The 12129-nt window shown below is 33.2% G+C and overlaps 2 protein-coding genes across 8 annotated transcripts; both read right to left on the bottom strand.

Moving 5' to 3' along the window:
* Positions 1-355: 355 nt before the first annotated feature.
* Positions 356-3904, bottom strand: LOC140882780 (uncharacterized). Of its 2 annotated transcripts, none has more exons than XM_073288979.1 (8): positions 3616-3904; positions 3224-3280; positions 2776-2828; positions 1818-1869; positions 1429-1485; positions 1276-1335; positions 1099-1153; positions 356-648 (listed from the first exon to the last, which is right to left on the bottom strand). In XM_073288979.1, the coding sequence occupies exons 1-8, from the start codon at positions 3725-3727 to the stop codon at positions 591-593; spliced, it is 504 nt and encodes a 167-aa protein (XP_073145080.1). In that variant the 5' UTR covers positions 3728-3904; the 3' UTR covers positions 356-590. The 2 variants fall into 2 exon arrangements, with proteins under 2 accessions (XP_073145080.1, XP_073145079.1); XM_073288978.1 differs by lacking the exon at positions 356-648 and adding an exon at positions 678-950.
* Positions 3905-5684: 1780 nt separating this feature from the next.
* Positions 5685-11744, bottom strand: LOC140882296 (guanylyl cyclase 1). Of its 6 annotated transcripts, none has more exons than XM_073288223.1 (10): positions 11614-11744; positions 10292-10681; positions 9184-9308; positions 8701-8812; positions 8159-8233; positions 7665-7753; positions 6800-6885; positions 6489-6561; positions 6215-6290; positions 5685-6003 (listed from the first exon to the last, which is right to left on the bottom strand). In XM_073288223.1, exons 2-10 carry the CDS (start codon positions 10454-10456, stop codon positions 5971-5973), a joined length of 834 nt encoding a protein of 277 aa, XP_073144324.1. In that variant the 5' UTR covers positions 10457-10681; positions 11614-11744; the 3' UTR covers positions 5685-5970. The 6 variants fall into 6 exon arrangements, with proteins under 6 accessions (XP_073144324.1, XP_073144327.1, XP_073144328.1 ...); XM_073288226.1 differs by having other exon boundaries at positions 6800-6861; XM_073288227.1 differs by having other exon boundaries at positions 6800-6819.
* Between the last annotated feature and the right edge of the window lie 385 nt (positions 11745-12129).

Below are 12129 nucleotides of genomic sequence, written 5' to 3'. Positions count from 1 at the left end.
TCTATGAGTGCAAATCCAGTTCTACACTCTCGTACCAAACACATCGAGCTCGACTTATACTTTGTTCGGGAGAAAGTACTTGCTGGAACCTTACTCGTTCAACATGTTCCAGCTCTTGATCAAATTGCGGATATACTTACCAAACCACTCTCATTTGCCTCCTTTGACAGATTGCGTTCCAAGCCAAGTGTGATGTCGTCCACCAAGCTTAGCTTGTGGGGGAATGTTAAAGTATTAGAATATTAATACTAATTGTATTGTTTTGTAAATAGCTTACTGTAAAAATTATGGTTACTAGTTTGTTAGTAGCTGACGTCATTAGATGGTTCTCGAATGGATTCTTTGGGTCTATATATTGTACAGTAAACAATGATGTAAATTCATTCAATAATATAATATTTTCTTCTCACCTTTATCTTAACTAGCAGTAAGCTTCGGCAAGAAAAAGGATCCACTTCAAAAACTTGGAACCAAAATTGTTTGAGAAAAGGATACAAAATTCACCTTAATATATCACTATTAAAAATCAGAGGAGGGGTTACAAAACAAGATGAGATGAAATACTTTTGAGAATTGGTGCAGCATCCCGTTCATGGTTGCCATGTCCCAGGTCTGAAAGATTCACCAGTTCCCGTCGGCTCTGAAGACCTGAAAATTAAAGTAGATGTATATTCATTACCCCTTTGTGTTGTTTTTGCAAGTGAAGTTCATAAATCAGGACAATGGTGGTGCGGCAGAGGTGGAATGGTTGGAGGTCTTAAACATAGAAGTCAATAAGTCATAAAAAACTTATGTATGCCACAGATATAAGAAATCGAAACATATGCATGTGAAAATCGATCAAATACAATCAGGACTCAGTATATCATGGTAACCCACATGCTGAAATGAAGCTAAATGAGGAACTTGGGGACTCTTTCTCTGACTGATATTGTTTGGGGTCCTTGTCACTACATTTCAGATTCAGTTTCATTGTCAAAACTATATTAAAATAAATACCACAGCAATTTCTAAACCTGATGTTTAAACAGTATTAGCCCTGAATGTAACAAGTTGTAGTCTACTCGAAGCCAGACCTACTTGGTTAAACAGACTGACCTTGTGACATCCGGGGGATCAGATGCTTCTTCTATTTTATCACCCGTTTTTATGTCTGAGGCAATCAAAGCAAGAAAACCATAATTGTTTAAATAATTTACCACATCATTGGAAGTTGGAGACATCAAAGAAAATAAACCACCGGTAATAACTGATTACATAGAAAACATTTCATACTTTCTGAATCAGAAGGAAATTGCCGGATAAAGCTTTTTAAATCTGGTCCCACAGCTTTTCCTATAATAAAAGACCATGCAAAATCAGTGCTTGTGCACACATCATATCACAAAAAGCAGGTTCACTTTTCAAATGAAAATTGAGAAAGCTTACCAATGCTTGTGGCTTTTCCTTCTTTAGCTTTTCGTTCCTCTTCTTCCTTCTTGAGAACTGAGAGTAATAAAAATAGATTGAAGGTTACTTTCAAGAACAGGGCAACAGTAATAAAACAATCTGCGCAAATTCGTAAGAAAGAAAAGAAAAAACACTGTCAGAGTGGTGATTGAAAAAAAAAAGAAACAGTTGCTTGAGTTTCCTTATAAGAGAAGGTCAACAACAAAATTTGCATAATATTTTAAAGCCTACACTCAAGCCACACACAGAGACATTTTTGTGATTCATCAGAAGAAAGTGCTTGACTTTGTCTCTTTAATATGGTTCTTTAATCAGCAAGTATCTGGCAGAAATAAAAACCAAGTGCGCAAAAAATCAGTAAGGCTCACAAGCAACACTGAGTCTAACACGTTCTCTTCTTGCTTCCAGCTCAGTCATTTCCTGTTAAAAAAACCAACATTCTAAAATTTTATTGTTTCGCATACCATATTATCGACCGAGATAAGTTTTTCAAGGTAATATCTTAAGACACAAGAAAGAGACTTTCAGGAGCCCTTTTGGCCCTACAGTTGACGAGATAAGCCACAGACACAAACACACGGACACTTTCTCTCTCTCTCTCTCCCTCTATGTGTTTGGGTCCGCTGTGGGGGGTGTTTATCATGAAGCAATCGTATCCTTCTAAACCTTTCAGAGAACTGAGAAACGTTGAAGTGTAGATTGGTTTATGAAGGCGAGTTGGTTTAACAAATTCAAACTGCGTAGAGACTTTTGTGGTGAGACAGGAAAAAATATTTTCACCAAACAGTTATTAAATGATCAAGTCCCTAGGCGACGATCAGTTATGGATGATGAATGTGATACAGTTATAGTGTGGTGCAGGACAGGTAAGAGGATTCTGGCAGAATAGGACATATACAAACTTTATCCGCAGTCTGCACGATCCCAAAGATTAAAAATAAGTAGTACTTCCATGTCCCAACTCCCAACAGAATTCCTCCTTGCTAAAATCAACAATCCAATTGTTTAATTTTTTAATCAACTTCATCAAATCTTAAACCTTTTGATGTAATATAATATATATTAAAAATATTTTTCATAAATAAAGTTAACTACTTAGAAAAGGAGGCAAATCAAGTGAACGTTCAAAAGCAAACTAAACAAAAGCATACAAATTAGAAACTTTTGTGAAAATATTTTGAAAGGGCTTGAGCCAAGAACATATATAAAGACTAGTCAAGGACAGTAGCCGTGGAGATGGAGGATTCCACATCAAAGGCGTACATCGCAGAAAATACGAATACTTAAGAAGCATAAAAGAAGTGTCATCTCATGATTCTCATCTACCTCTGGAGTTGGAGCTCTTTTGCGCTGTCCATTCAGCCAGCATATCCATTCAACTACAATAAAACTATTGAAACATAAATAATTACTGACCACAAAGAAAAAAACTAAAACTTATGTGAATGTGAAATGTTAACCGTGTCCTTGGTGGGTTATACCCTGAGAGGAAATCAATCAATTCATGAAGAAGACAACGGTTTCAAGCACCAAAAGAAAATACAATGTTGAACTAAATCACACTCAAAGCAGCAGCTAATTTGGTTCTGGACTTTAACAATCACAATAATGGCAAACAAAAACTATAAGACTGACTTGGGGCCTGGGGGTATCCATAATGTAATAGAAGGAACAAATTAAAAAACTGACGGGGTGTCAGCTGTAAACTACAGAGTATTTTCAAATGAAACGGCAAATAATTTCAACCAAGAAATTAGAGAACGAGAAAACATACCAGGAATGGAGGTGGGATCATGCTCTCCTTTAAACTCTACCCATCGTTTCTCCTTCACTGATAAACAAATATACAACCAAGAACGTTGCCATATCCGATTAGAATCAACAGCAATTAACCACGACAAAACAGTATAAAAAGATGTGATCTTGAAGAACTACAGCCCACACTAGCATTTTTCCCATGTTCAAAACTTCAGACATTCCACGGTTAAAACTAAAGCCAATTCCTACATGCCAAACAAACAAACGGCAGAAACTGAGCGTTTTCAAGACAAGCAGATAGAGTAAAACCAAACCCATGATCGGAACCCTAAGATCATCCAAAACCCAAAAATTTACAGAGGGAAACCTAAGACCGCAAATGAGGAGCACGCGAGAGGAGGCACTTACTAAAACCATCGATTTCTTCGTTTCTGGCGTAATATCTATTCCCCGATTTATCAATTCCAGAAAATGTTCTGCTGGTGAAGAGCGATGTGAACCTCGCCCACAGCCTAGACATCACGCTTCTTCAATTATTTGAATTGTAGAAATGACAAGTTTAATGACTCAGCGAGGAATTTCGGAGTTCACAGTTCCCTTGGATTTCATGGAAACCACGCTTCCAAGTTCATCAACGAATCAATCTAATTCGTTCCAACCAGCTGATAAAACTCGTTTAGTTCGATTGGTTTGAGAAGCCGACAGAATAAAAGCAATTAAAAAGTATAAATTTCTATCCAAAATAAGAAAAGAAAAACGAGAGTATAAATTAGAATTTTTAATCTTTTTGGACTTTAGCTTTTAAATATTTAAAATTTTAAATAAAAATATTTCTTTAACATTTATCTAAAGGTCGTTTCTGCTTTTTTAAAAATAAAAACACTTAGAAAAATCGAATTTATTTAAGCGTATTTTTAAGTTTGCAATTTCTTTATTCAAAGTGACTAAAATACTCGATCCGTCCCGATTACAAAGACTTGTTTTTTTTTATTTTTATTTTTAGACAGATTAAAAAAAAAAACATTCGTAAAGCAAATTATGTATACACTTTCTATTTTTATCTTTATTTAATGCATTCAAAAATGGTTGCACAAAATGATCTATGCTTATATATTTGGACAAACAAAAAAAAACACGACATATATAATAGGGATGGCAGTGGCGGACCTACATGGTCTCGAAAAGGTGCGACCGCTTCATCTCAAATTTTAAAAAATTTAGTACTATATATATAGACAGTGTTTGAGATAGCTTTTTGGAAACATTTTTCAGCTATCTCCCAAACACTACCATAATATCTTTTTAAAATACAAATTTTAATGTGCAACCTCCTCAATTACAAAAGAGTCACCTCTATTTTGACTATCATGATAAACTTTGAGTAAATAACAATAAAGACATATTTAGAGATCACGACAAAATACTGAAAAAAAGATCATCTTAAATATTATCGTTTTGAAAGATTTTATGAAGTGACATATTTTCAGAGATTTAAACAATCACTTTAACTGGGTGTACACAAATTTATTGTTATGTATAGCATGTTTTGATCCATCAAATTTATTTTTTTACTTATGATAAGAAAAGTTATTTTAATTTGCTCAGTTTTATCATCTAATTTTACTTTAATAAAGTTAGCACATCGTGAGCACCAACATCATACTTTTATTTTAGATATGAAGTAGCAATCAATTTTTTGATGTTGCAAAAATTAGCGAGATTGCTAAAAGGATCGTCTAATAGAAAAAAAAACATCAATATTTCATTTGATATATTTACTTTGGAAATTAGCAATGTTATATATCTGTTGTAACTGCAATAGAGAGTTTTTTTTAGTAATGAAAATTATTAAAACATCACTTCGTAATCTGTTGAAAATGATTAAATAATTGTTTGGTACCGTATGTGTTTGATACAGTTGATGAGTTGATAATGAAAATGTTATTCAGTATTTTCAAAGCATGAAATCTGGGAAAATGTTATTGCAAAAAACATATAAAATTAATATATGATATTTATTGTATATTTTTTAAAATCTATTGAATTCGCCCATTCTGATTAAAAATTCTGGGTACACCACTGAGGGACGGAATGAATGTTTGATTTATATTCGAACTTATAGAACTGAATTCAACCTCCATTTCGAGCTAAACTCAAGCAAAAAAAAATATAAAATCAAACTCGAACTTGAAAATGTATTTAATTTAAGCCGAACTCAAATTATTAATTTTTAAAAAATACTAGTATTAATTTACAGACACTTATCAGTCGCTTCTTCTAATCTTTTATTTTGAAAAACTTATTACATTTTTTATTATTCATAAAAAAAATGAAACTTTAATTTTTCTTCAAAATACTATTATTACTTTTATACACATGACAAATTAACGAATAAACCAAATAATAATATTATCAATACGAATAAATTATTTTGCTTATGTTTTGTTAAATTTTTAGTATTTATATTCTTTATTAAAAAAAACCCTAATATAATCGTTAACAAGTAAAATCCTAAATATAAAATACATGTAATACCCATCAAAAAAAATTTCGGGTAGCAATAAACTATTTAACATCCACGACTGCTGAACGTATATGCTTCCTCTGTAATTATGTACAAGTCTATAGACTCGAATTATATTCACACTAACACAGTGACATATAAAGGGCGACAGATCTGTGAGCAGCCAATAACCCAAATGAATGGCATTTCTTTCATCCAAAAACTGATAGAGAATCGACAATGATACAAAGAATTCATCCCTAACGAGTCCCATTTATCCTTTCGAGAGAAATCTGCAATAAAATTTGAGACACACCACCTTCTCTAGTTAATAAAAACGAGACGCACCGATCAACATGTTAGTAACACTGAGTCTTTCCACCTCTCAACAAGAAGAAAATATAATTCATCGGTGTTCAATATTTCAAGAACCGAGCTATTGTAGCTCAAATTGTCAGAATGTTAATATACATGGTGAAAGTAATGTAGAGTTGGTAGCTTTACCAGTAGAAGATCTTCATCAGTTCCAAAGGATTTATGCGCCTGTTCCAAACACCATGAAGTAATCTTCTCACGTTTTCTGCAATGTTTATAGAGTGAAAACAAACTACGTTTAAAACAAGCTCAACAAATATGAGACTAAATTTTCAAAAATCCATCAGATGCGAAAACATCAGTAAGGTTAGGACTGCTTTATTGAAGTTCAAGGTGATTCTTAAGATTTCTAACGAAAAAAAAAAAACGACATCATACATAGACATAGAAAAAACTTGAAAACCTTGAGCTGGCAGGATCCCGAATCTCAAACTCATCTGTACGAGCATCATAGCCACATATAACAATGTAATGTCCTGCAGAGCCAGTAGCAGAAATCAGTTTTATGTGCGCGCGCGTGCATACAATGAACTAGACCATGAGGGCAAAATCAGAACATTCAATTGCTACCACTGAGATAATAGCGACATGGCTAAATACATAATTACATTTTTAAATGGGATCACTTTCAGTACAATTCTACATGTGAAAGTAATCTTTTGCAAGACAGGTAATGAAGATTGCCGGTTAAATCACTACTTGATTAATTCTTACCAGTGTAGCCGGTGCTTCCACTACAGATATCAGAGACACAAACACCATCAGACCGAGAATTACTGCATCCAGAAAACATGGGGGGACTGAAACAAACAAAATTCATATTTTTTACAAGTTTGAAAGGTGAAATATTTCCAGGAAAATTGTGAGATATTATGAAGAATATAACATCCTTCAGTTTTTTTTCATTCTGCAAAAGACCGCCACTTGACAAATAAGCCCAGGTATTATGAAAAATAATTCCTTTTCGATTTTGTTTTCCAAACATACAGTTACAGTAGATGTCAAAGTATGCCAAAAAGTATTGGATAAAATATTTCAAAATTTAAAAATATTATGTTCCGAGTTATCAAATAATATAATATTAGAATTTAGTTAAAGGTAACATTTATATTTAGAGATTGAACATGAGAGAAAATACAATCTGGCGAGAGAGAATGAATATAAATGATAATTTCAGTTTTTATTCGGTAATGGTTTTTGCTGCTTCTTTTTTTTTCGGGGGATAGAAAATTGTTTCCCAGAAACAAAAACAAAGGCTTGAGTTATGGTAAATAAATATATGGTAAAACTCATAGACAAGGAACACAGACAACGAGCTAAGACTTGTCGCAAGCAAATTCGGAAATGAAAGAAGTTTACCGAAAGCCCTTGGTACTTGTCTGATCAATCACACTGATAGCTTCAATAGTTCTCAGAAATGTTATGTTTTTGCTATTATGCCGTTAAATAGTTCACTGAAATTTTATGTTTTTGCTATCACGCCGGGCTCTGCCACATTTGTAAAAAAATTGGAAATAGGAAATGAAAAACAGACTTCCTCAATTGAGCAATAAATAAAAGAGATAAATGTCCAGTATACCTTAGTTTATACTGGTCAACCAAAGCAATAGCAACATACTTTCCGGATGAGATGTACTCAGAAATCTCACTGGCACTAACTGATCTGCACTGCATACAATAAAAATGAAATTATAGTTGACTGAAAAAGATGTAGAAGTAATTACATAAAGTCAAGAGATAGTGGCATTTTACTAGGAAAAGTTGGCCTAGGAGACCAAAAACAAGAAAAGGCTAATCATGAAGAGAAATAATGAGAATATATCATCGAGATAATAGGCTTATTTTGTATCTTGGAATCCATTGAAGAAATTTTAAAATGAAAGAATTTGGTTGTATATCATTTTCAATCTACAATAGATCTGGTAGATGCAGGTCTTCAATCTAAAGCTAGCACATTAAGGAGCTAATTCTTGAATGGCATATCAAGATTTTCAAAAAAGTATCCCATGGACAAGTCATTTTGATGCACATAAATATGTGGAATCTCTTATGAACATAGATAGTAGACTGTACCTCTACAAAGATTCCAGCTTCACGAGCTTCCCGGAATAGCATATTTACTCGAACTAAATCATTAGGTAATTGCTCCTGCGTAAGATATAGTTAATACAACAAATCATGAGAGAGGTAATGGCTTTATTGTTTAACATGCAAATCATATAGAGATGAACGCAAGTTTCAGCAACAATAACTGAAAAGCAACAAGCGTTGACACAGCTCAGCAACAAGTTCATGCACAACGAATATTAATGGACAGGGGAAAACCCAAAAGGTATGACGGCGAACTGAAGTAAGCACTCAATGGGACAAGAAGCAGAGCATATCAGCAAAACTCAACAGATTAGCCACTTTTACATGAAGCAACATGACATCTGATAAACCAAGTTACGATAAAGCTATATGTACATGCAATTGTTGTGAAGCTAATCTTCACAATTTACATTACATTTAAAGAATCGATGAGGTTACTGATTATTAGATGTAACACTCGTCGCAAAACATTTACCACTTAACAAGCAATTAACTTACGTACACAAGTTCATGACGAATATTACCTTGTAAAAGGTCTCCACTGAGAAGTCTGGGTTGGCTTCCAATGTGACTGTACAGTAGGTAAATATAACGGAAAATTTTTGCAGCAGATATGCTAAATCAACAGTCCAAATACTGAAATGGAGACATGAACAAAAGGATAGACAATCAGCATAATATTCCAGATATATAAACACTTTGACACCATAATTATCACTATCATTAATCATCAACTGATAGAAAAACAAGAATACAGCTTATTGGTACTCCATGAGGACTATACAACATAAGCACGGGCTGGCAAGTAACTATCATGATCAAAGAATTAGCATGCACACAAGGGAAACGGACAATAGAATTGATTTTAGAAAATAGATACTGTGGCAAAACTTGGTAGAAATCCTAAAGCACTTAATTTCTTCATTCCATTTACATCAAGAAAAGAAGCCACAGAAAATCTGACGAAGCATGATTTAGAGCTATAGATCTTCTCAAAAACAAGTTACCTTGTAGTGCAACATAGATCTTCAAGATCTTGAATATCGCAGTCATAGACCCCAAGAGTTCTCAAAACCATCAGAACACAGGCAAGACCACAATCCCACGTGTATTGTTGATTTATATGCGGGACCTATAATCATTAATGGCATACTCCAGTTTATTCAAAATGAAAAAAGTTGCATACAACTGATTTCTAGATTATCTCTAGTGAATATTTCGGCCCTAATTAATTGGAAATTATAAGATTTTGCTTTCTAGACAAGTTAGGATATTTGGTAAATATTGTGTGTATATTTTCGAATATGTTAATGATATATTTGCCAAAATTTAAATTAGATCTTGATAAGGTGATTTTTTGACATAATATAATTCGATATTATCAAGATATGATTTACAAATATTTGATAGAGTTTATTTCCTACTAAAACTTTGTTACCTATTCTTGTAGGACTCTATCTAAGGAAATCTTCAAAGCTTGGATGATTATCTATAAAAGAAGATTTTCACGTACAAGAAAAGAGAGGCTTCAGACTACAATTCACTGCGCATACTCTGAAGAATTCCATTAAAGAATCTGAAGAATTCTGAAGCAAGGTTTGCAACCATTGTTGTTGCTTTTCCCCGTGTTGCCGTTCGTGTTGAAGACACCATAGACAACACTGTGGGAATAGTGTTGTTCGAAGATCTTTACTGTCTCTTCTATTTAGGCTACGGGAGTTGCATCCAGTTTCTTTTATACCTTGTCGTATTTTAGGATGCTTTGATTTCTCAACGTGTTGAGGAATTTAGAATTTAATGACTTTTCGTAAAATCACTAGGATTATTTTGTAAGACTGTTCTTACGTTTACTAGTGATATTTAGCCCTAAGGCACCCGCATGAGTTTTTATACTCGTGCAAAAGTTATTACTTGAGTTTTATTTACGCTTTAAATTTCCGCTGCACTGTGTTGTCTTTGGTGGTACGACACGAAGTACAACACTGTCATATTTTACATAACAACCACGTACACCGTTTATTTCACCTAGGACCACTATATAACCGCAATTGAGGTCAGGAATAGCTGAGAAAAATCACATCAAATAACAAGGCCAGCTGAAGAAATGAGACTTACGTCAGTGAAGTGGGCCAAGACGGAAGGTTTGCACTGATCTAGGTTTGATGACTGTTTTAATGGGTAGGGTTCTCTAAAAGTTAAGTGATCTCCAGCCGATCCTTCGAAATCTTCTTCGTCTGGCTTTAATAGTTTGTTGAGAACAAGATGTATAGACCACATCATTCAATATGTTGAAATGTAATCAACAATACCACAAGAACTTTAATTGGTCTCAGCAACAGGCCAACAGTATATAGACTAGTTGCAGTTATTCCAAAAGGAAAAAGTGGCTTAAATTGTTTGTTTAGGTCGAGAAAAAGAATCCAGCTACTTTTATAACTGAACTCCAAACTTTCTAGCAGTGACAGCTGATGAATCAACAACACTTCAGCATCCGAACAAAATACCCTGCAAACCATTCAAAGATCACCTTTTTAGTTCATAATGTTGCTAAGGTCTATATTCTTGTTGTCAAGTTGCATTAGTAAAAAATCAGCTAATTTTCAAATGCATTCACAAAAAAATTGAGGTGTTACTATGCCAAAAACCGCAGACATCATATGCCAATCTCGCGGTCTGAAGTGGTAGGAAAAACAGATTACTCTGTTAATTTGTTTGAAAAGGTGATTTTAACAAAAACAAAACTCTTAACCTCAAATCCCCGAAGAAAAGCCACGGAAACTCCTAAACCAGCTGATAAAAAGATTTGAAACATGTGATCCCTCCGAATCTCTCTCATAAGGCATGATGACTGTTGGACCCAGTCCAACATAGAATGAATAATGAAAAAGAATCAGAAATTTTACATGCAGGCTTAACTACAAACCAATCTTACCACATCTATACTAGTGAAAAGGGTATTTATTAACAACCTTTCTTTTCCTTCTCTCCCCATCGAGCTAATCAAAGCCTATACTCCTCTATTGGAAGTAATATGAACAAATCAATCGTAAAGAACTAAAAAACATTCAAAATTATAGCTCAACTCTGAAGGCCTCCTTTCTACAGCAAATTCCATGTATACAGACGAGCAAGATTTCAAGTAAAACCGGTGAACCAAACTAAACCATCCACGAAACCATATAGGAAATTAAACCAATGAAAACGACAACTTGCATCACATGAATCATCGTATTCAACATTAAAACAATACTATCAGTCTAGAACAATCAAAAAGAAAATTCCTATTATTATTATATAAAAATATCCAAAAGTATTCCAAAATCTCAGTCGTAGAAATCAAATAACGGCATAATAATACAAATATATAAACATTATCATGAAAATGAAATAGCGTAAACTAAAAGGCAGCAATTTGCGAGGGAAAAAAAAAAGGGTACCTTTTCGGTTAATTCTGTTTACAACGATTCGGATTCAGAGATGTGGAAGAAAAGGCCTATCAGCGAAGGAGTTTCATTCTTCTCTCTCTCTTTTTTTCCTCCTTTTTGTTTTAGATTAAAATTAAATTTCGGGAGTAACAAAAATATTTTTATACTGCTGGGATCCACCAAACATATCCGAACTCGTGATATTTTAAGATTTTATTATTCTTAAATGTACATCTGTTACTTGTAAAAAAAAATATAATTTAGTCGATGTATACACATATTTTTTTAAAAAATATATTAAATTAAAAATAATCGTGATAGCTATTTTTATAAAACAATATATATATATATATATATAATATAATATAATATAATATAATATAATATAATATATATATATATATATATATATAAAAGAATAAAATTCGTTTTAGGGCACGAACTAGTGGTAAAAGGTAAAATTAGTACATGAACTATTGAAATTTTTTTGATGGATACATGATCAAGTTTTAAAGTCAATTTTACTAT

Source organism: Henckelia pumila, chromosome 2 (assembly GCF_033568475.1).
Source record: "Henckelia pumila isolate YLH828 chromosome 2, ASM3356847v2, whole genome shotgun sequence".
NCBI lineage: Eukaryota > Viridiplantae > Streptophyta > Magnoliopsida > Lamiales > Gesneriaceae > Henckelia > Henckelia pumila.
This window is presented reverse-complemented; position numbering and strand designations above follow the sequence as displayed.